Source organism: Somniosus microcephalus, chromosome 2 (genome assembly GCF_052327205.1).
Source record: "Somniosus microcephalus isolate GS21.2 chromosome 2, FLI_Smic_1.0, whole genome shotgun sequence".
In the NCBI taxonomy this organism is placed as follows: Eukaryota; Metazoa; Chordata; class Chondrichthyes; order Squaliformes; family Somniosidae; genus Somniosus; species Somniosus microcephalus.
The window spans coordinates 269,830,234-269,855,273 of NC_140988.1; the positions used below are offsets into that span (position 1 = coordinate 269,830,234).

Consider the following 25,040-nt stretch of genomic DNA (forward strand, 5'->3'; position numbering starts at 1 on the left):
AGATCGGGGGCTTGCACGCGCGGCAAGCTCCCGATCCTAATTTCAGGGCCAATATCAGTTCGCTCTGCCATTTTCCATAAAGCAATATATAACTTATTTGTCTTCACTTGATGACGTGTTTGAGTTTAGAAACCGCTTCTGGCTATTATGGATATAGATAAATTTTATATTATACCAATGAGAGACACCATATTTGTGCACTAGTGCACTCAGCTAAAACACTACAGCCAGCTTATCTATAATGCCAAATAACCTATAATATTTGTACCAAATATAGTTTCTCAGTAATTTAGCTTTATTTTTATTTTTTTGGTAGCTTTTAAAATATATACATGAGCTCTTTAGATGTGTAATGGTGTGGAGATGCCGGAGTTGGACTGGGGTGGACAAATGTAAGAAGTCACACAACCTGGTGTTGTGTGACTTCTTATAGATGTGTAATGGTATACTACAGATAAAACATTCCCGATACTCCAAATTAATATAAAATGGCGTTTCCCTGAATAAGTTCTAATGTAATATTCTTCTTGCTGTCGATACTCAATTCATGTCCTTTTCTAATCAGTGTTATTTTATTGGCAATAGTGGTAAGAGTACTGCTGATCAAAATGGCAAGGATTTTCTTGATTAGCAGATTACTTGGAGAGTACAAATTTTAATATTATCAGTGACTAAAGGAAACAAAACCAAAAATTCTAAAACCAATATTCTAGATTGTGACCCCTTTAATTTGATAACGTTATCAAATGAAAAGTTACTTCTGTGCTTTCGGTTGGTTGTATTTCTACAGGCTGCTACCTTCTGTAAACCAAAGTACAAAGTCACTTTGTCACATTAATAAAATACTTATTGTGGAGAACAAATGATTGGCAAACTATAATTTGTTCAATTAGAAAGTTAGGATATGCCTTCGATGATTGATAAGATTGATCGTTCCGAATATGCTATAGCTTCCCATTTGTAAGCCCATTGTCCCTGTCCTATAGAAGGTGGCAGGCTTAATCACATTCTGCTACTTGGGTGACTTTTTTTTCTCAGGCCCATTTCTTGTTTATCCTCCCAAAATGCATTGCTTTGTGCTTATCTACATTAAATTGCATTTTCCACCTGTCTGACAAATCCAGTCTGTGCCTTTCCAGAATCTTTTACAGTCTTGCTTGCTAAACTTGCTACAGCGCCCATTTACTTCAAAACAAAAGTAAAAATGCTGGAAGCACACAGCAACTCAGACAGCAACTGTGAAACAAACAGACAAGTTGATGTTTCAAGTAAAATCGTTGAGGGTTCTCAGCGTCCCTGCTGGACCTGTGTGAATGTTGGGTAAAGACAGGATTGGGTTCAACAGTGTTGCCCCCACATCGAAAATTCTGCCAACATTCACTGTTATGGCTCACACAAATAATGGGCAAGGAACCAGAGGCCAGTCAGTACCTCTGGAACTGTACCCCAGTAAGGCATCAGGCAAGGAAGGGAGGAAATTGGAGCAGGAGAGGAAAAAACACGAGTGTTTGTTTATTTGAGGATCGTAGTAGTGTACACATGAGAACCAGCAAAGTTTATTGAAGAATAATTAGTAGATAAAATGTTCCTAAATTAAGTGCTATGACTTCAGTTATAAAATGGTGTAATTGATCGCTGTAAGAAGTAGAAATAACTTAATTAGATATTTAGGGATTCTATAAAACTGCATCTGAACATGTAGCTGGTATCCCCATAGCCCCTGATTGTTGTGCTGGTATTTCAGCCCCAACTTCTTGGAACTCTATTTTAGCCGTGGTTTTTGAACTGTTACGCAATTGTGCTATTTATCTTTTGCTGTAAGCATCAACTTGTCACCTCACGACTTAGAATCGTGATCTTCGATTTTGCCAGGTTTCATAAGGATCTTCCTGTGATTCAGGTTTCTTCAGAAAATTGGTGTAATTTGGTGGACCTGTGCATGAATAAGACTTTATTTCTCAATCTTGGTAAATTACTTTCAAAATAGGAATGCCAGAAACCATTCATACACATTTTAAACAAAAACAGAAACTGTTGCAAACACAGTGGAGAGACCTTTTCTTCAAAGCTGAAAAAATGAGGTAGACAGGTATATTAATATAATCAGAAAAAGGAGGGGAAAAATATAAATCAAAAAACGCATTGTAGAATCAACAGTAATTAGTCTTCAGTGTTTCAGTGCACTGTTTAACCAGATACAGACCACACCTTTCTGGAAAATTTGGCAACAGTTCATTTTAAAAAGTTGCAATATTCCACAGTAAAATTTAGTGAGCATGTTTTGCTCCTACTCATTATCTCACACCCTTTACAGACACAATTCATGGAATCTAGTTCTATTGAAAACATGAATTTATATTCGAGATTTTGTGTGTGCAATTACCTTGGAATGCATACGCCAAGGCAACATCCAGCTATTCTTCCTGTCATTGAAGTTGCCATTTAACACCAAAATGTTAACCAAAGCTGAATTTTAAACCTGTATATTCTTCCAACAGTACTGTAAAACATTCACATGTTCAACCTGGCACAAAATGCAGTCTGAAACTCTTGAGTTTTGTAGATGTTTTGGTGAGAGTGATTTTGCTCATTAAAGTGAGATTATGCTATTGGAGAACTGGAACACTGTTACTTACGTTGCTCAGTACCACCGCTAAGAACTCTTGAGGTCAGCTATAGTATGAGTCCAAAGCAAAGTAAAACTCTTTACACTCTGGGTGTTCAGACAATAGACAAAACAAGATGTAGTTGCCAGCACAATTTTTTTGAACCGAGTTCATTTCCAGCTTCTTGCCCCAGTAGCCTTTGATTTAGATTCTACTTCTCTACCTTCTTCCCCCATTCGACCATATTGGATTTCTTTGCATTTTCATCGTCTGTATAGCGATCTTTACTGTACATTTTGTTGTGCTTAATGCTGGGTTCCTGAAATAGAAGCATTAAATTCCCCAAACCCTGTATCAGAATCAGCACAAAAAGAAATCATCAATATGGGCAAGTGACATTTTATCTGCTTTTTGTGTGCCATATAAAATACTAAACTAATTCATTGCCTAAACAAGCAAGACTTTTTATGTACCCACCCTCATGTTGTCAAACAAATTAAAAATCACAATTGCTGAACTATTATTAACAAAAAAAGTTTTTTTAAATGCCACTTTAGTTCACAAGATGATCAAGCCTTGATAGGCAATACAGGTATTAACAGCACTTGTTTGGCAATTATATGGTGACCCTGTAATGGGCTTTAAATCACAAATCTAATGTAATAGTTTGTGTTAAACTGTGCTTGTAGTTACAATCCCTTGACGTCTAAATAGCTATTTGCCATTCTAAATTGGAGTACCCTGAACTATTTGTTATTTTAAAGCAAAATTACCTACAGAATTGCCAACATGAATGAGATTTAATTTAGAAAAAGTATTGTAGAAATCTACTATTTTGCACTTGTAATTTTTGTTTTGCAAATTCTGATTGTGGTTTTTTTTAAAGGAAGTTTTAAACCAATGTCGCAGTATATTTTTCACACACTTGGTTCACAAACATTTCACACCTTCCTATTAAGCAACAACGATGTTAATTTCCCACCTCCCACTTGTATTTAGTGACTTTTTGCTGAAGGTGAGACAAGAAACCATAGGGTTTGCCTTGAAAGTTTTAATTTCCTTTGTGAATGTACTCTTCTTCATGTCTTCAGTATTATAGAATTTTTTTATATGACAGAGTGCACTGATATCTGACTGCATAATATATCAGCAATTTATACTCTTGTGTGCTAAATTGTGAGCAGTTCGTGTTGTAGATTTGCATCACCTACTTTTGGTTTGTTTTGCATACAACCGTTGCAATCTCCAGAGATGGGAAACTAATCTGAGCAAGATTTTAATTTAGGTCCCAGAGGTGAAAAGATAGAGAATTAACTTGTGACAGCAAGTTTTTTGGAGGAAAAAATCTTGAATTGTTTAGGTGTCTTGTGTTTTCATATTCAGATTTGCTTGCTTAATTATAGAAATCCATTTTATGCTATCCAGTTGTATTTTTCACAAAAGTGCTTGTTGATATTTGCAATCCTTTGTGCTAATCAATTTCCTCCCTCTCCAAAGATGTTAACGGGCCGGATTTTCCAATCGGAGGCTTCCTGCATACAGATGCCTCCGATCTGGAAACATCTACGCACTTACCTGCTGGCTCCGTAGGTCCTGAGACTTCCGATCCTGGGCCTCTCCTGGTCCGCACGCGCAGAGGCCGAGGTATCCCAGGGGTGCATGTGGTTCGCAAGCGTCCCTGGGATCACGTGGGCCATGGGGAACCAATCAAAGAAGGGACTCCTCCTTCACACTTGACAGGTCTCTACGCATAGATCTGTCAAAAGTATGAATGTGGATCACTTTTATAAAAAAAAGTTAAACATTAAATACATTTTTTAAAAGCATTACGTATTTAAAATTACATAAAATTTAATATTTTAAACAAATTACATTTTTTTTTTAAATAGTTTTTTACGGGGCTAAAAATAAACTTCGCTTTTTTAAAAGTATTTTTAAATTATAAAAGTGGAAATTTTTTTTTTTTTTTTTTAAACTCTTATGCTGGTAAAAGCAGGCCTTTTAGGATTTGGATGATCAGCCATGATCTCATTGAATGGCGGAGCAGGCTCGAAGGGCCGAATGGCCTACTCCTACTCCTATCTTCTATGTTTCTATGCAACAGTGCGTTATTGTGACATTTTTGATAATTTTGCTGTGACATAATCACATGTTCTCTGTCGAACCAAATGTTAACACTTTTTTGTTAGTGTCTGTTCAGGTGATGAAATAGTTTTATATAGTAATTGGGAGTTTTTGATTATAGATAGAATCATATTTTATTGGTTACACTTATGTGAAGCCACTTGGGACTTTTTTCTACATTTTAAATGTTCTATATAAATGCACATTGATTTTTGTGGAGAGACATGCTTTTCTGTTAAGTGCTAAATTTGGGGAAGGTTTTGATATTTGGAGAAAAACACGTGGAAAGTAGACAATAACTAACTGGGAAAGTTGCATGACTTTTAAAATCAGAATTTGCATATTCTGCTAACAGAATATTTAAGGTGTTTCCCACCAAACTGTAACTCTTTTATTTGAGACATACAGAGCTACTGCACCTGACAATTTTTGGTTTGTCATTTATGGAGCAGCATTAGTAATTGCTGTGAAAACTTTTTTCTAAATTGTATGGTTCTGTTTTGTCTGAGGAATAAAAGTGTGGCAACATAGGCTGTTTTGGGAACCATCTTCATTGGGGGTCAGATGGTGAGAAAGGGTGCAGAAATATTTTTATTTCATTGTACTGTAAATCTCATGTATGGCAGTATCTTCACAGAATCTTGTGACCATACTTTGAGATGCAGTTTGTCTGAATTGTAGTGTTGGTATTTTACTGGTGAACATAATAATCATGGGTAAAAACCTTTACACCAGAATGCTCAATGTGCTTGATCTTATTGTATTCATTATTGTATATGGTGCAAACTAACGTATCGCTGTGTGTGGCATTAAATATGAACAGAACAGACCCAGCAAGAACTTGTATTCACATTGTGTGCCATTTCTTCTCTCTCCTTGCCAACCACTGAATAAATAATTGAATGAAAGACATGCATTCAGTCAGGCAGACACTTCTTGCTGACAAGTTCAAGGGCTCAATGTTCTGTGCAGCTTGGAATCTGCAGTCATTGGGAATCCGTTTCTGACTGCAGTCTACTCTTAAATCATGTTGCTTAATTTATATTACCTGATTTTTTTTTTGCGTATAATTCCCACTTTATTGCTATTTATGTTGCTTAATTCAAATTATTAGATTATTCAATCTTTTAGCACAGAAAACAACTTGAATTATCAGTAGACTGTAACCTGTTTCACCGTATTGTTTTTTTCTCCCAATATAGCTTCCAATAAAAGAAAGACTTGCATTTATATAGCGTTTTTCACGACCAGTTAATAATCACAAAGAATGCTTACTTCCACCTCCTGTAACATCGCTTGCCTCCAACCCTGCATCAGCCAGTCTGCAGCTGAAGCTCATTCATGCCTTGGATACATCCAGGCTCGTCTATTCCAATGCTCTCTTAGCCAATCGCCCATCCTCCACGCTCTGTAAACCAGCTCATGTCCGTAACCTATCCTGCACCAAATCCTACTCGCCCATCACTCCCATCCTTGCTGAGCTACATTGGCACCTGGTTCTCCAGTGTCTCAAATTTAAAATTCTCATCCTTGTTTTTAAATCTCTTGACCTCGCCCTTCCCCATCTCTGTAACCTCCTCCAGCGCTACAACTCACAGCAGAACTCTCCATTTCTCCAATTATGGCCTCTTGTGCATCCTCCTGCTTGTTGCTGTGCCTTCAGCTACCTAGGCCACACACTCTGGAATACCCTCTCCTTTAATACACTCTGTAAAACCCGCTTCTGTCACCCCTCCTAATATCTCCTTTGGCTCAGCATCCATTTTCACATCTCTGTGAAGGATGTTTTTCTACATTAACAGTGCTATATAAATGCACACTGTTATTGATCTATCTATAGAGATTTGTATGATGACTGAAGGAATGAAAGAGATGCAAAAGAAAAAGAAAGACTTGCATTTCTATAGTGCCTTTCATAACCTCAGGACATCCCAAAGTGCTTTACAGCCAATAAAGTACTTTTGAAGTGTAGTCACTGTTGTAATGTAGGAAACACGGCAGCCAATTTATGCACAGTAAGCTCCCACAAACAGCAATGTGATAACGACCAGATAATCTATTTTTGTGATGTTGATTGAGGGATAAATATTGGCCAGGGCACCAGAGATAACTCTCCAGCTCCTCTTGAATAGTGCCATGGGATCTTTTATGTCCACCTTAGAAAGCAGACAGGGCCTCGGTTTAACGTCTCATCCATCATATGTAGTAATTGTGATCAGACCATAAGAATGGGATTGGTCATTCGGCCTGTTGACTCTTCCTCCATTCTTGCTAGTCAATACAGCTCTATTATTTTAATCCCAGTTTCCTGTGGTTTTTTTTAATCCTCCATATCTTGTAATATTCTCTCTTCCCATACAAGTATCTGCTTTTTAAATCCTTAAATTGACTTTGCATCAATGGCTTTCTGGGACAGTGCATGCCAGATTTTCAAAACTGTGAAGATGTTTTCCCTACGTTTGCTTTTAATAGGTTTATCTCAAATTTTAGTGACTGGGTAAATGGAATGCAATAGAAGTGGCTTATATGGATTTTCAGAATGCATTCTATAAAGTATTACAGGATAGTTGTTACCAAATTCAGGCATATGGCACAAGAAGAAATGTAGCAGCAGCAGTAGTAAGTTGGTGTACAGGAAACCAGGTTAAGCTGAATATGTGTTGCCCGAGTTGAAGATGGGTAAGTGTGAGGTAATATGGAGGGAAAACAAAGAATGGGAAAAACATTGAAAACATGGACAAACAGATACCTAGGGATTCAAATACATAATTCCCTGAAACAGCATTCAGGACATTAAAAATAGAGGAATAAAATACAAGAGCTAAGAATTAATAAATGTATACAAGACTTTGGTTAGGCCACAGTGCTGTGTGCAGTTTTTGGTACCCGATATAGAAAGGTTTTTAGGGCCAAAAGCTGTAAAGGAGGGGAAGAAACTAATAGAGAAAGAAAGGGTAATTAAAGTACTACAAATGCAAAGATGCAAATGAGAGAAAACCGTGTAGAGAGAGGACAGAAACGAGCATATGAATGATATGCCTCCTGCCACATTTTCTCTTTTAACTGTTCCAGCAGCATGGATGACTTTACGTCCTAGATGTAATTAGGCCCTGGGAGTTGACAACAAGTATGCTAACGTTTCTTGCAGATTTCAGTGCAGAAAAATATGTTGCTCTTCAGTTGGCTTTTGACTACCTGACAAACTGCTTTTAAAGCCCGTTTTCATCTAGTGCAACTATTTCCTTTTAAACTTGCTCCTATTTCAAAAATTGGAAGACGGTAAGAAAAAGATTTTAGAAGAGAGAATTTTAATTTTTATAGCACTTCATCATATCCTCTGGATGTCCCAAGGTGCTTCACAAGCAATTAGTTCCTTTTTGAAGTGCAGTCACTGTTATGTAGGCACATGCAGCTGCTATTTTGCGCACACGACAATGAAGGTTCACAAGATTGATTCCTGGGATGGCGGGACTGTCGTATGAGAAGAGATTGAGTAAACTAGGCCTGTATTCTCTTGAATTCAGAAGAATGAGAGGGGATCTCATTGAAGCATACAAAATTATTACAGGGCTTGATAGGATGGATGCTGGGAGAATGTTTCTCTTGGCTGGGGAGTCTAGAACCAGGGGCCTCAGGATAAAGGGAAGGCCATTCAGGACTGAGATGAGAAGAAATTTCTTCACACAGAGGGTGGTGAATCTTTGGAATTCTCTACCCCAGAGGGCTGTGGCGGCTCAGTCATTGGGTATATTCAAAACAGACGTCGATAGATTTCTGACTAGTAAGGGCATCAAGGGATATGGCGATAGGACCGGTGAATGGAGTTGTGGCAGAAGATCAGCCATGATCTCATTGAATGGCGGAGCAGGCTTGAAGGGCCGAATGGCCTACTCCTGCTCCTATTTCTTATGTTCTTATGAGATGAATAACCAGTTCATCTGTTTTGGTGATGTTGATTTGAGGGATGAATGTTGGTCAGGACACTGGAAGAACTCCCCTGCTGTTCTTCGAATAGTGCCATGGGATGTTTTGCGTTCACCTGAATAAGCAAATAAGACCTTAGTTTTATGCTTCTTCCAAAAAGTGGCATTTTCAACTGTGCAGTGCTTCTGCATACTGCACTGAACTGTCAGCCTAGATTATGAGCTTGAGTCCTGGCGTAGGGCATAAACCAGGCACGAGGGCTACCAGTTAGCCAAGCTGGCACTCCTTTTTTGGGGGGAGAAAGAAAGAAAGACTTACATTTATATAGCGCCTTTCACGACCATCGGATGTCCCAAAGCGCTTTACAGCCAATGAAGTACTTTTGGAGTAACAACAGAAAACGCTGGAAAAACTCAGCAGGCCAGGGCAGCATCCGTGGAGAGAGAAACAGAGTTAACGTTTCAGGTCGAAGACCCTTCATCAGAACAGGGAAAAAAAGCAGGAAGAGGGATAGATTTTAAAGCAAGTTGGGGCTGGGAAAAGGCAGAGGGGATGAAAGAACAAAAGGGAAGGTCAGAGATAGGATAGAAAGCAGGAGAGATAAAGAGACATTGAGAGACATTAGGAGATATTGCTCTAGATGAAGTGTGAATGGCCCTGGCAGAATGAAGGACAGCTGCCATGTGGGAGGGAAGAAAAAAGCCCAGACGAAAGTGTGGATTAAAAAAGTACTTTGGAGTGTAGTCACTGTTGTAATGTGGGAAACGAGGCAGCCAACTTGCACGCAGCAATCTCCCACAAACAGCAATGTGATAATGACCAGATAATCTGTTTTTGTTATGTTGATTGAGGGATAAATATTGGCCAGGACACTGGGGATAACGTCCCTGCTCTGCTTTGAAATAGTGTCATGAAATCTTTTACATCCATCTGAGAGAACAGACGGGGCCTCGGTTTAATGCCTCATCCGAAAGACGGCACCTATGTCCGTGCAGCACTCCCTCAGCACTGCACTGGAGTGTCAACCTAGATTTATGTGCTGAAGTCCCTAAATCCAGGGGAAAGTGTGAAAATCTAAACACAAGATGCCATGCTAGATGAACTAGAACCTACCCAATGGCATTTATTTTTATCAGTTCACATGATTCAAAAAAATACTGGGAGCTAAGATTATTCCCCCACGGCCACAGATAACCCTGTAAGCCAATCCTCGAATGAGAGGGCGGTCATAGCATGACGAGCAGCTGGAAGCTACTGTTGTGAAACTGCATGGCATTAGCTAGTTTAACTCCGGCAGTACCACAGTGTGCACTTGAGGATCCGTAAGGCTCTGCTCTGTCAACGTGTACCTAAGCTCTGGGCTTGGATATTTGGGATGTAACCATACACGATGAGTGTGCGCATTGCATATTGAGTGAAGACAAACCACCACAGGTAAATATAGAAATAACAACAGAAAATGCTGGAAAAACTCAGCAGGTCAGGCAACATCCGTGGAGAGAAATTTGAGTTGACGTTTCGGGTTGGACCCTTCTTCAAAACTGGAAAGAAAAGAAACTAGATCGGAGGCAGGGCTGCGATCGGACAAAAGAATAAAAGAAACAAAAGAAGTTAGAAGCTAGACGAGATGGTAATAGGCTGGAATAACATCTGCAGTATTTTGCTATCGTACAGGTAAATATAGATTTGTCAGTAGCTTTTGTTGGAGACTCTTAAACATAGTGATGGTTTTCTGCGCGTAAAAGTCATCCTGCTAACTGAAAATAAAGTTTTAAAAATACGAGTGAGAAATCAATATCTTGAGCTTTGACAAAATATTTGCAATCCATTCCTCTTTATAAGGAAGTGATAATATGCTATTATTGTGGAGCAACTGATTATAGTATACAGCAGGGGGCATATATCCCTGCATGTGCTGTAAAACTCATGGATAGCACTATGTTTAGAAATATGAGCATTTCGATGAAAACTAATGATGTGGAAAAAAACTACTTTTTTTAAAGTTGGAATATGCAGTAAAGTGATATGGTACAAGTTTACCAGTGATAGATTTTGTTTTGAAATTTTTGTGCATCCTTACAAACTACACTGAGCAGTCTACATTGAAAAAGGACATTGCGTAACTATACAATACCACAAATAGAAGAGGATGTGACTCAATGATTGCTGTATAAATTCAGGCTATAGCTGCATCTTTCACTCAAATTATGTAAATCAGTTTGCAGTTACTTCTTGCTTTCAGATAGAAAGGCATTATAAAACTGAATCTTGCAATCTACAGGGCTTGATAATGGCAGGTTTGATGCGCGTTGTTACTTAAACCTTCAAACTACTAGAAACCTATTTCTGCTGAATTGTATTCTTCTGATTGAGATGTTTTATAAACATAATTTGTGACTTCAGTTACTTTACCAGTGAAGCAGGTAGATATACGATTATTTTTGTAAAGAAATCAACAAGGCAGTCGTGCTGCATCCATATGGTGACTATGCAATTTCTGTAATAACTTTAGATTACCAGAGGCTTATTGTAGTTTGCAAATTACCACAGATCGCTACTGCTAAATGATGTTTTAAATTTTTTCGTGCAATTTCATAAGAGCAACTATCAATTATTTTCCTAATTGTTCTATGCCTGTTTTAAAATGAGGCCATGCATTATTAAGAATTTTGATCTGCCATAGACACTTTCTTGGTTTCTGTGCCATTAGTCACCCCTTTAAGTGTACATGACGTCCTTAAAGTTCCCCACGATTATTGCAGTACCCTTGTTACCTGATTTATACTCTGACCAACACTATGATTACTGTTATGGGGCCTATAAACTACTCCCACCAGTGTTTTCTGCCTTTTGTTAATTCTTGGCTCCACCCATACTGATTCTACACCTTGTTTTTCTGGGCCAAGATCCTTTCCCCCTACTGCCTTTATCACATCCTTTATTATCAGGGCTACCCCATCTCCTTTTCCAGTTTGCCTGTCTTTTCTAAAAGTTAAGTACCCTGAATATTTAGTTCACAACCTTGGCCACCCTGCAACCTCGTCTCAGTAATGGCTACTAGATCAAACCCATTTATCTCCAGTTGTGCCATTTATTCATCTATCTTGTTGCAAATGATTCTTGCATTCAGATATAGCGCCTTTAATTAACTTACTATTTTTCCCTGATGTGGCCTTAGTCGCTTATGCCCTATTACTGTTATTAAACTCTATTCCTTCATGACACAATCTGCTTGACTTTACCCAAATCGCTATTCTGCTATACAGCTTTTGACTTTTCGCTTCAGACTTATAAATTTACTGTACCTGAACCTTCCCTCCCCCTTATTAGTTTAAAGCCCTATCTACTGCCCTAGTTATTTGATTCACCAGGACACTGGTCCCAGACCAATTTAAGTGAAGTCCGTTCCAATGGAACAGCTCCCTCTTTCCCTAGTACTGGTGCCAGTGCCCCATGAATTGAAACCCCTGCCTCCCACAACCACTACTCTCTAATCTGTTTGTTCCTCTGCCAATTGGAACGTGGCTCGGGTAGTAATCCAGAGATTATTACCTTTTGAGGTTCTGCTTTTTAATTTGTTCCCTAGCTCCTCAAACTCCTTTAGCAAAACCTCATTCCTAGTTCTATCTATATCATTGCTTCCTACGTGGACCATAATAATTGGATCCTAACCTCCTCCTCCAAGTTCTCCAGCCGCGAGGTGATGTTCTTAACCTTGGCACGGTGCAGGCAACAGAGTCTTCGGGACTCCCAGTCACGGCTGCAGAGAACAGTATTTATCCCCCTGACTATACTATCCCCTACCACTGCCACATTCCTTTTCGCTCCCCCCATTTGAATGGCCTCCTGTACCATTCAATCCTTGTGCCTTAGCTAATTTGCCCATCAACCCTGCAGTCTTTGTTCCCATCCACACCGGTAGCAAGTCCCTCGTACCTTTTGGGACAATGGCAAAGGCTGAGGCTCCTCCACCACTGCATCTGTGATCCCCTTACCTGCCTGAGTTGCAGTCACATCCTCCTGTCCCTGACCACTAACCAAATTTAAACCACTACCTAACTTAAGGGGGTGTAACTGCTTCCTGAGTCAAAATGTCCAGGTAACTCTTCCCCCTCCCTGATTCATTGTAATGTCTGACCTCGGACTCCAGCTCAACAACTCTGAGCCAAAGGTCCTCGAGTTCCAGAAACATACTTTGGTTCTGTCTTCACAAAGGAGGACACAAATAACCTCCCAGAGATGTCGGGGAACATAGGGTCTAATGAGAGGGAGGAATTGAATGAAATCAGTATTTGTAGGGAAATGGTTATAGGGAAATTGACGGGATTGAAGGCCGATTATTCCCATGGGCCTGATAATCTACTTCCTAGGGTACTTAAGGAAGTGGCCCTAGAAATAGTAGATGCATTGCTGGTCATCTTCCAAAATTCCATAGACTCTGGAATAGTTCCCATGGATTGGAGGATAGCTAATGTAACCCCACTATTTAAAAAGGGTGGTAGAGAGAAAACGGGGAATTATAGACCGGTAAACCTGACATCGGTAGTGGGGAAAATGCTAGAGTCCATTATAAAAGATGTAATAGCAGAGCACTTGGAAAGCAGTGACAGGATCGGACAAAGTCAACATGGATTTACAAAAGGTAAATCATGCTTGACTAATCTACTGGAATTTTTTGAGGATGTAACTGGTAGAATAGATGAGGGAGAACCAGTGGATGTGGTGTATTTGGACTTTCAGAAGGCTTTCGATAAGGTCCTGCATAAGAGATTAGCGTGTAAAGTTAAGGCACATGGGATTGGAGGCAAGGTACTGACTTGGATAGAGAACTGGTTGGCAGACAGGAAGCAAAGAGTTGGAATAAACGGGTCTTTTTTCGAGTGGCGGGCAGTGACTAAGTGGGGGTACCGCAGGGATCGGTCCTAGGATCCCAGCTATTCACAATATATATTAATGATCTAGGCAAGGGAACTAGATGTAATATCTCCAAGTTTGCAGATGACACAAAGCTGGGTGGGCGTGTGTGCTGTGAGGAGGATGCAGAGAAACTCCAGTATGATTTGGACAGGTTGGGTGATTGGGCGGATGCATGGCAAATGCAGTATAATGTGGATAAATGCAAGGTTATCCACTTCGGTGGCAAAAACAGGAAGACAGATTATTATCTTAACGGCAATAGATTGGGAAAAGGGGAAGTGCAACAGGACCTGGGTGTCCTTGTGCACCAGTCGCTGAAGGTAAGCATGCAGGTGCCGCAGGCGGTTAAAAAGGCAAATGGTATGTTGGCCTTCATAGCGAGAGGATTCGAGTACAGGAGCTGTCTTGCTGCAGTTGTACAGGGCCTTGGTGAGACCACACCTTGACTATTGTGTGCAGTTTTGATCGCCTTACCTGAGGAAGGATGTTCTTGCCATGGAGGGAGTGCAGCGAAGATTCACCAGACTGATGCCTGGGATGGCAGGAGTGACTTATGAGGAGAGATTGGGTCGATTAGGCTTATATTCGCTAGAGTTTAGAAGAATGAGAAGGGATCTCATTGAAACTTACAAAATTCTAACAGGACTAGACAGACTAGATGCAGGAAGGATTTTCCCGATGGCGGGGGAGTCCAGAACCAGGGGTCACAATCTAAGGATAAGGGGTAAGCCATTTAGGACTGAGATGAGGAGGAATATCTTCACCCAGAGAGTGGTGAACCTGTGGAATTCTCTACCACAAGGCAGTTGAGGCCAATTCATTAAATATATTCAAGAAGGAGTTAGATATATTTCTTAAGGCTAAAGGGATCAAGGGATATGGGGAGAAAGCAGGGACGGTACTGAATTTGGATGATCAGCCATGATCTCATTAAATGGCGGAACAGACTCAAGGGGCCGAATGGCCTACTCCTGCTCCTATCTTCTATGTTTCTATGTGGTTGCCAGGGATCATGCTGTTCTCCACAAACTCCCACGTGCTGCAGATGTGCAACACCTCCTGCACTGCCATCTCTATCTAACCTTGTTTAATATATGTAATTAAAGCTTTATGTAATTCATTCACTTGGTTTATTTTTAGATTTTTCAACTAGCTAATTTAACTAGTTTAAATTAATTTAATAAAGTATTAGGTATAGGTTCTTAGTTATTTGTGTGTCAGCCAGTGGCTCAGTTGGTAGCACCCTTGCCTCTGAGTCAGAAGGTTGTGGGTTCAAGTCCCACTTCAGAGACTTGAGCACAAAAATCTAGACTGACACTCCAGTGCACTGCTGAGGGAGTGGGGTGCACTGTCGGAGGTGCCGTCTTTCAGATGAGGCGTTAAATCGAGGCCCCGTCCGCGCGCTCAGGTGGACGTAAAAGATCCCATTGCACGATCCCATTGCAGTATTTCGAAGAGGAGCAGGGGAGTCCTGGCCAATATTTATCGCTCAATCAACATCGCTAAAACAAATGATCTGGTCATTATCACATGGCTGTTTGTGGGAGCTTGCTGTTCGCAAATTGGCTGCTGCGTTTTCTACATTACAACAGTGACTACACTTTTGAAAAGTACTTCATTGGCTGTAAAGCGCTTCGGGACGTCTGTTGGTCGTGAAAGGCATATAAATGCAAATCTTTCTTTTAATATTTACTGCCTCAAGCTTATGCAAAGCTCTACAATTTTTAAAGGCAAAAAGGAGCATCTCTTTTCCTCCTCACCAAATTCTCAACTTCTTACTCTTTACAATGCTCTCCGTTCACGTTGCAATCTGTGGTTATGCTCTGTGCCTCAATTCTGTTTTGCCTTATTGGAAATAATTTTTGCCTCATATAATGTTAACGTGGTCCATTTTTGGAAAGATTGAAGAGGTACATGTACAAAAGACACAAATGTCCAGTCCAGATCAGAAAACAATACCACTGTTGCCTTGGGACATTTTGCTATGTTAAAGATGCTATATAAATGCAAGTTGTTGTTGTTGTTACATCCTGGGTTATGCAGTCTTAGATACAAGGCAGTGAGTCAGCTACAATATATAGACTGTGCAAGCCAAATTGGCAAAAGAGCTTGGAGGACGAGTTCAAGAAAATGCATTCGAGATAGTTTTCTAGAACAATATGTCAAGGAATCAACTAGGGAACAGACTATTTTAGTATTGTCATGAAACAGAGTTAATTAGTATTCTCATAGTAAAGGATCCTCTGGGGAAGAGTGATCATAATATGTTAGAATTTCATATTAAGTTCGAGAGTGATGTGGTTAAGTTCGAAACTAGGGTCTTAAATTTAAACAAAGACAATTATGGAGGTATGAGGGGCGAGTTGGCTGAGGTAGATTGGGAAACTAGATTAATAGATATGACAGTAGATAAGCAATGGCAAACATTTAAAGAACTAATTCATAATTCTCAATGAATATGCATTCCTTTTTAAGGAATAAAAACTACTGGAAAAGTGGTACAGCCATGGCTAACTAGAGAAGTTAAGGAAGGTATTGGATTAAATGAAAAGGCTTACAATGTTGCCAAAAAGAGTAGTAAGCCTGAGGATTGGGAGGGTTTTTAAATCGGCAAAGGATGACCAAGAAATTGATAGAGGGAGAAAATAGAATGAGTAAGCTAGCAAGAAATATAAAAACAGTTTGTAAGAGCTTTTACAAGTATATAAAAAGGTAGCGATTAGCGAAAGTAAACATGGGTCCCTTAGAGGTAGAGACAGAAGACATTATAATGGGGGAATAAGGAAATGTCAGACGTTAAACAAATATTTTGTGCCTGTCTTCACAGTAGAAGATAAAAAGAACAATTGTGGGGAACTAATGGTTTAATGAGAGTGAGGAACTTAAAGAAATTAGTATTGGTAAAGAAAAAGTGCTGGAGAAATTAATGGGACTAAAAGCTGACAAATCCCCTGGACCTGATGGCCTACACCCTAGGGTTTTAAAAGAGATGCCTGCAGAGATAGTGGATTCGTGGATGCATTGGTTTTGATCATCTAGAATTCCCTAGATTCTAGAACGGTGCCCATGGATTGGAAGGTAGTAAATGGAACCTTGCTGTTCAGGAAAGGAGGGAGGGAGAAAACAGGGAACTATAGGCCAGTTAGCCTGACATCAGTACAGCATAGTAGGGAAAATGCTAGATTCTCTTATTAAGGATGTGGTAACAGGGTGCTTGGAAAATCACAATGGCCTGGATTTTACGGTGCTTCTACAGTCTTTAGAATGGGGTGAAAGGTTATCTGGGATAGGCGGGAATGTGGAGTAATCGGATCAGCCATGATCTTATTCAATAGCGGAGCAGGCTCGAGGGGCCGAGTGGCCTACTCCTGCTCCTAATTCGTATGTTCATATGTTCGCAAGTTCCGGGTTTCCGCATGCGCGAAAACCCGACACTTGCAATCTGTCAAGTTTCGCTTGGACAGATTCACCGCATCCGTTGTAAATTCACTTTCGCTGGCGCAAAGTTGGGCTATTTGTCCAACTACTGCCCAGTGAATACCCATGGAACCCTTACGCCTGGTAAAAGCAGGCGTAAGGCCTTTGACCAATGTAAGGGTTAAAATAAATGTTAAAATAACATTTTTAAAATTATTTAAACATTCACTTACATTTAAAATTAGTTTAGGTAAATTTTGTCCCATTTTTAAAATGTTATTTATTTTTCAAAATTAAATTTTTATTTTAAACGTTTAAAGGGTATTTTAATTAATTTTGAACCTGTGATCATTTATTTTTATTTAAGTGGTATGAAATTTTATTTATTAGGTGATTTCTATTATGCTTATGGGAATTCTGTATTTAAATGGATCCCCATAAGCATCCTAGGAATCTCACTTTTTGATTGGTTGGCCTGGCCCACATGATCCCAGGAACGCTTGTGGACCGCAAAGATATACTTGCCTTAGAGGAAATGCAACATAGGTTTACTAGACTGATTCCAGGGATGAGGGGATTGTCCTATGAGGAGAGATTGAGTAGAAACATAGAAATAGGAGCAGGAGTAGGCCATTCGGCCCCTCGAGCCTGCTCCGCCATTCAATGCGATCATGGCTGATCATCCAAATTCAGTACCCGGTCCCTGCTTTCTCCCCATATCCCTTGATCCCTTTAGCCTTAAGAAATATATCCAACTCCTTCTTGAATATATTTAATGTATTGGCCTCTACTGCCTTCTGTGGTAGAGAATTCCACAGGTATTAGACTAGGCCTATATTCTCTGGAGTTTAGAAGAATGAGAGGTGATCTCATTGAAACATATAAAATTCTTAAGGGCCTTTAAAGGGTCGATGCTGGGAGGATGTTTCCCCTGGCTGGGATGTCTCGAACTTAGGTCACAGTCTCAGAATAAGGGGTCGGCCATTTAGGACTGAGATGAGGGGACACTTCTTCACTCGAGGTTGTGAACCTTTGGAATTCTCTACCCCAGAGAGCTGTGGAGGCTCAGTCGTTGAGTATATTCAAGACTGAGATCGATAGATTTTTGGATACTAAGGGATATGGGGATAGTGCAGGAAAGTGGCGATGAGGTAGAAGATCAGCCATGATCTTATTGAATGGCGGAGCAGGCTCGAAGGGCCACTTGGCCTACTCCTGCTCCTGTTTCTTAGGTTATGTTTATTTTGACAATTTTATCTTCATCCTAATAATTTTGTTGTGAATAAATACATTAAGATTTTCCAGAATTGTTCAAATTCAGGAATTTCAGAAATACATTAAATTTAAAGACCTTGTACAGTGGGCAAAAATTTCAACCTAATGAGAGCAATTGTCAATAGATTGGCTAAATTAAAACCCCTCACTCTGACATTGTCCTATAAGGGGATAAGAGCTCGGAGCAGGAGTAGGCCATACAGCTCGAGTCTACTTCGCCATTCAATAAGATCATGGCTGATATTTGACCTCAGCCCCACTTTCCCGCACGATTCCCCATATCCCTTAATTCCCCTAGAGTCCAAAATTCTATCTATCTCGGTCTTGAATATACTCAGCCACTCAGCATCCACAGCCCTTTCAAGTAGAGAATTCCAAAGATTCACAACCCTCTGAGTGAAGAAATTCCTCCTCATCTCTGTCTTAAATGGTCGACCCCTTATCCTGAGACTACGCCCCCTAGTTCTAGACTCTCCTGCCAGGGGAAACGACCTCTTGGCAGCTACCCTGTCAATCCCCTTCAGAATCTTGTATGGAGTATTTGATCATCCCAGTTTAAATGTATCCGTATAATTACAATCCCATTCTTAACCAGATATTTATCCATTTGCTTTTTGAGCCTGTTAATCCCTCATTAGTCATAATTTTTCACAACTCTCTAAATTCAGGAATTGTACCTTTTTTGGATTGGAAAATTGCAAATGTCACTCCATTATTTAAGAAGGGAGAGAGGCCTAAGACACTACAGATCTGTCAGTTTACTATCAATTGTGTAGAAGTTACTGGAGTCTATCAGCGGAGTCTGAGTGACGGAGTACTTGGACAATTATCAACTAATCAGAAAGAGTCAGCATGGTTTTATGAAGTGTAGGTCATGTCTGACCAACCTAGTTAATTTTTTTCAGCAGGTCACTACCCTGGTGGATAAGAGAGTGCCTATGGATGTTGTCTATATGAACTTCCAGAAGGCATTTGATAAGATTCAGCACAAGAGATTATTAGCAAAACTGAGTGCACTGAATTGTAACGTGGGTCAGTAGTTGGTTGGGAGGTAGGAGACGAGAGTAGGGTTTGTTTGTTCACTGATTGATTGGTGAGATGTGACAAGTGGTATTCCCCAGGGATCTGTACTAGTGCATCAGCTTTTTTCTCTGGCTCTCTTGTTTATTTATTTCTATCACAGTAAGTTGTATGGACGGGAGCAGGATGTTACAAAGGGACACCGATAGACTGAGTCAGCAAAATATTTTCTTAATGATGAGACTTGGAGCTGTGACATGTGACAGTTGTTCCATGTACACTAATCACTAAAAGCTATTGCACAGGTACAAAAAGTAATCAAAAAGTATAATGGAACGTTGTTATTTTATCCCGAGGGAGTTGGAATACATAAATGCAGAAGTTATGCTTCAGCTGTACAAAGCCTTGGCCAGACCGCATCTGGAGTGCTACATTCAGTTTTAGGAACTGAAGGTCAGGAAAGGCAAAAAGGCACAATACTACGGATGGTAGAAATCATCTGAAATATAAACAGAAAATGTGTTAAATACTCAGCAGGTTAGGCAGAGTCTGTGGAGCAAGAAAGAGTTAATATTTCAGGTCTGTGACCTTCTGTCAGAACTGGAAAATGTGAAAATGTAACATATGTTACATGTTTTAAGCAAATACAGAGGCAGGGAAAGTGAGAGGAGGAAAGAACAAAAGGGAAAGTCTGTGATGAGGTGGAAGGCAGGAGTGAACAAGTTAAAAGACAAATGGAAATCATGTCTGAGAGAAGAGCAGAACCTCTTCAAGGTGGGCATTCCTGGAAGAGAAGTGGCATGAATTAAACACATACAAAGGCAAAATACTCAGGAAAGGGGTACAGCACATATTCACCAGAATGATACCACGGCTTAGAGTTAAATTGAGCACAGGTTTCATAAACCTGGTCTATATTCCCTTGAGTTTAGAACTGTGAAGGCTGATCTAATCGAGATCATTTAAAATGATGAACAGATTTGATATGGTAGATACAGAAAAACTATTTCCTCTGGTGGGGAATCCTGAACAGAGGGCACAACAAAATTGGAGCTAGGCCATTTAGAAATGAAATCAGGAAGCACTTTTTCATATAAATGGTAGTGAAAATCTGGAACTTGTTCCCCAAGAGGCTGTGGCTGCTGGATCAATTGAAATTTTCACGGCTGAGATCGCTAGATTTTTTTTTAGGTAAGGGTATCAACAAAGGAGGGTAAATGTAGTTACGGTACAGATCAGCCATGATCTAATTCAATGACGCAACAGGCTCAAGCAGCTGAATGGCCTACTCCTGTTCCTATAATCATAGCCTCAACTGCTTTTGATGGGATCCTTTTATATGCCATTACCTTGTTGGGGGAGGGGGTTTCTTCTAATTTGGGGGCTTGTTTAAATCTTATTTCATGTGTCCTTACAGTGCTCAGTCTGACAAAAAAAAAAACCTTATACAGCTATACCATATGTCTGAGGTTTAAAGCTCTGGATCGTGTCACCTATCAGTCATAATTCCTCCAATAAATCTCTGGGATTCTTTCCTCATAACTCAGAGCTCCATGTCCTGGAATAATCCTTGTTTCTCTTCTCTGAATCTTCCCCAGTGTATTAATGCTTTTTCACTTGAGAATTCCCAGAATTGTGCACACTATTCCAAATGTGATCTATGTAACCCGTGATCTATTCAATGTTCGAATAACTTGTTGCCAAATGTCCTTGAGGTTCATTCTAGTAATTGATCAGCTTTGTTGTTGAGCTATTTTACATTGAGATTAGGAAGCTATTAAGTGTTGTGCATTAGATACTGACTTTATGCATGGATAGTTTCCTCATTCTACTTGCTTCCATTTTTCATTTTGTTACTGGGAGGAACTGTTGGGTGTTGAATGGAAGTCGGTACCAGATTACATAACCGCAAGCTACCTAAACATGGATACCATCTAACATTTTGAAATGGAGACACAAAACACAAGGTGATCTACGTTTTGTCCTCCATGAAGATAGATATCACTCGCCATACTGCATCCAGTGATTGAATTGAGAAATTATTAAACTTAACCAACTTGGACAAATGAGTTGAGTGCCAACAACCCTTGAACTTAGCTCTCAGTATTTTCATTTGAAGTTGAGCACGTACAAGGGGTAATTTTATTAAATTGTACTCCTGATGCAGAGCTTTCCCCACCAGGAGCATACATCAGCAATTTGGGTGCACACAATTTTCTATGCATTAATTTTAACTAACATAAATCATGGGAAACGCATGGCAAAATTCCCAACATGTGCTCTTGGCAGGTAAGACTCCTCACTGGATGTGGAAATTCTTAAAATTACCCCTATAGAGTGCTGAGTGCAAATTTAGTGCAGTATGTTAGATTTTTCTTGTGGAATTGACCAGTACCTCCTATAGATATCCTCTGTAGTTAGTCATTTTGAGGTTCAGGTATTTGTGATCCAGTAGTTTAAACTGGGTTAATGCTTTTTTGATACTTATTAAATAGCTGTTAACAGTTACAGTAGTATAGTGGTTATGTGGTTACGGTAGCATAGTTTTATGGTTCTGTTACTGGACTAGTAATCCAGAGACCTGGACTAATGATTCAGAGACGTGAGTTCAAATCCCACCACGGCAGCTGAGGAATTTAAATTCAGTTAATTAAATAAATCTGGAATAAAAAGCTAGTATCAGTAATGGCAACAATTAAAAAACCCATCTGGTTCACTAATGTCCTTAAGAGAAGGAAATCTACCATCCTTACCTAGTCTAGTCTATATGTGATTCCAGACCCACAACAATGTGGTTGACTCTCACCTGCCCTCTGAAATGGCGTCACAAGCCACTCAGTTGTACCAAACCGCTACGATAAACAATAAGAATAAAAAAAACAGACGGATCACCCGGCATCGACCTAGGCACTGGCTTCGGATACGACAACGGCACACCCAGCCCTTTCGACCTTGCAATTTCCTCCTCACTAACATCTGGGGACTTGTGCCAAAATTGGGAGAGCTGTCCCACAGACTGGTCAAGCAACAACCTGACATAGTCATATTCACAGAATCATAGCTTTCAGCCAATGTCCCAGACTCGTCCATCACGGGAGGGAGTGGCCCTGGGAGTCCTTAACATTGACTCCGGACCCCATGAAGTCTCATGGCTTCAGGTCAAGCATGGGCAAGGAAACCGCCTGCTGATTACCACCTACCGCCCTCCCTCAGCTGATGAATCAGTACTTCTCCATGTTGAACACTACTTGGAAGAAGCACTGAGGGTAGCAAGGGTACAGAATGCACTCTTTGGGGGACTTAAATGTCCATCACCAAGAGTGGCTTGGTAACATCACTACTGACCGAGCTGGCTGAGTCCTGAAGGACATACCTGCCAGACTGAGCCAGTGGCAGGTGGCAAGAGAACCAACACAAGGGGAAACACCTACTTGACCTCATCCTCACCAAGCTACCTGTCGCAGATGCATCTGTCCATGACAGTATTGGTAGCAGTGACCACTGCACAGTCCTTGTGGAGACAAAGTCCCATCTTCACACTGAGGACAGCCTCCATCATGTTGTGTGGCCCTACCACCGTGCTAAATGGGATAGATTAAGAACAGATCTAGCAGCTCAAAACTGGGCCATCAGCAGTAGCAGAATTGTATTCCACCACAATCTGTAACCTCATGGCCCGGCATATTCCTCACTCTGCCATTGCCATCAAGCCAGGAGACCAACCCTGGTTCAGTGAGAAGTGCAGAAGAGCACGCCAGAAGCAGCACCAGGCGTACCTAAAAATGAGGTGCCAACCTGGGGATACTGCAACACAGGACTACATGTGTGCTAAACAGCGAAAGCAGCATGCTACAGACGGAGATAAGCGATGCCACAACCAACCGATCAGATCAAATCTCTGCAGTCCTGCCACATCCAGTCGTAAATAATGGTGGACAGTTAAACAACTGACTGGAGGAAAAGGCTCCATGAACATCCCCGTCCTCAATGATGGCAGAGCCCAGCATGCAAGTGCAAAAGACGAGGCTGAAGCGTTTACAACCATCTTCAGACAGAAGTGCCGAGTGGATGACACCCACGTTCCCCACCATCACAGAAGCCAGTCTTCAGCCAGTTCGATTCACGCCACGTGATATCAAGAAATGGCTGAGCGCACTGGATACAGCAAAGGCTGTGGGCCCCGACAACATCCCGGCTGTCGTGCTGAAGACTTGTGCTCCAGAACTAGCTGCACCTCTAGCCAAGATGTTCCAGTGCAGCTACAACACTGGCATCTACCCGACAATGTGGAAAACTGCCCAGGTATCGGCTGTGCACAAAAAGTAGGACAATCCCATCCGGCCAATTCCTGCCCCATCAGTCTACTCTCAATCGTCAGCAAAGTGATGGAAAGTGTCGCCAAAAGTGCTATCATGTGGCACTTACTCACTTATAGCCTGTTCACCGATGATCAGTTTGGGTTCTGCCAGGACCACACAGCTCCAGACCTCATTACAGCCTTGGTCTAAACACGAACAAAAGAGCTGAATTCCAGAGGTGAACTGAGAGTAACTGCTTTTGACATCAATGCAGCATTTGACTGAGTGTGGCCTCAAGGAGCCCTAGTAAAATTGAAGTCAGTGGGAATCGGGGAAAACTCTCCACTAGCTGGTGTCATACCTAGCACAAAGGAAGATGGTTGTGGTTGTTGGCAGCCAATTATCTCAGCCCCAGGACATTGCTGCAGGAGTTCCTCAGGGCAGTATCCTAGACCCAACCATCTTCAGTTGCTTTAACAATGACCTTCCATCATAAGGTCAGAAGTGGGGATGTTCACTGATGATTGCAGTGTTCAGTTCAGTGTGTGTTCGCGCCACACACAGCCAGGCAATGACTATCTTTGCACATGGGAACACCATCACCTCAAGTTCCCCTCCAAGTCGCACTCCATCCTGACTTGGAAATATATCACCATTCCTTCATCGTCGCTGAGTCAAAATCCTGGAAAACTCTCCCTAACAGCACTGGGAATACCTTCATCTCACTGGCTGCAGCGGTTTAAGAAGACAGCTCACCACCACCTTCTCGAGGGCAATTAAGGATGGGCAATAAATGCTGGGCTTGTCAGTGACGCCCATATCCCAGGAACGAAAGAACGTGTTAACAGATTTTTATCCAGGTTAATAAAAGAAAATTCAACCTTTTGGGCTATCGCTCTGCTTGATGTCATGTGATTCCCCAGCAAAGCATATGAATAGATAACTTGCTCCAAGGTTTTTGATCCTGCCCTGGAGTGAGCCAATAAGTGATAACACCTGTGTTGAATACAGTTTGGTTGGGGGGGGGGGGGGCGCTTATGGGCAACATGTTGGAACACCACCTCATGCAATCCTATGCTGCCTTCTATTTAATTTTTCTGTGTAAAAATATAGCTAAACTTTATACAAGTTCAAAAATTTAATGTTGAGGTAAGTTGGTTAATTTCAAAATCTTTGCCAAATTTAATTTTTTATTGTATATTTTTCAGTGACTACCAGAATCATGTTTCGCCAGTGGAGCTGGTTGACGTTGGTAGTACATCTATGCATACAAATCAGTGTATGTTTAAGGAGTGGTAAGTAAAGAAGATTTATGTGCTATGTCTCATAACCTGCCATTTTAATCTTTTTGATATTTGGCACAGGCATTAAATTTGTAATGATTTGTTTGCACTAAGATGGGGAAAATCAAAAGCAGTGACTTTCAGAAACCCTGCTACTAAATTGCATTGGAAACTTA

At 40.6% G+C, this 25,040-nt stretch overlaps 1 protein-coding gene across 7 annotated transcripts in view; it reads left to right on the forward strand.

Annotated features, from left to right (window-relative positions):
* Nucleotides 1-25,040, forward strand: part of il6st (interleukin 6 cytokine family signal transduce) — a 79,369-nt gene that overhangs the window by 13,881 nt on the left and 40,448 nt on the right. For 6 of the 7 annotated variants that reach the window (XM_085971949.1, XM_085971920.1, XM_085971902.1 and 3 more), the window contains exon 2: nt 24,790-24,876. In XM_085971949.1, the coding sequence (XP_085828075.1) occupies nt 24,804-24,876 (73 nt within the window). In that variant the 5' untranslated portion in view covers nt 24,790-24,803. Of the gene's footprint in view, nt 1-9,898; nt 10,329-24,789; nt 24,877-25,040 lie in introns of those variants that run through there. The other variant, XM_085971958.1, reaches the window with a different exon arrangement.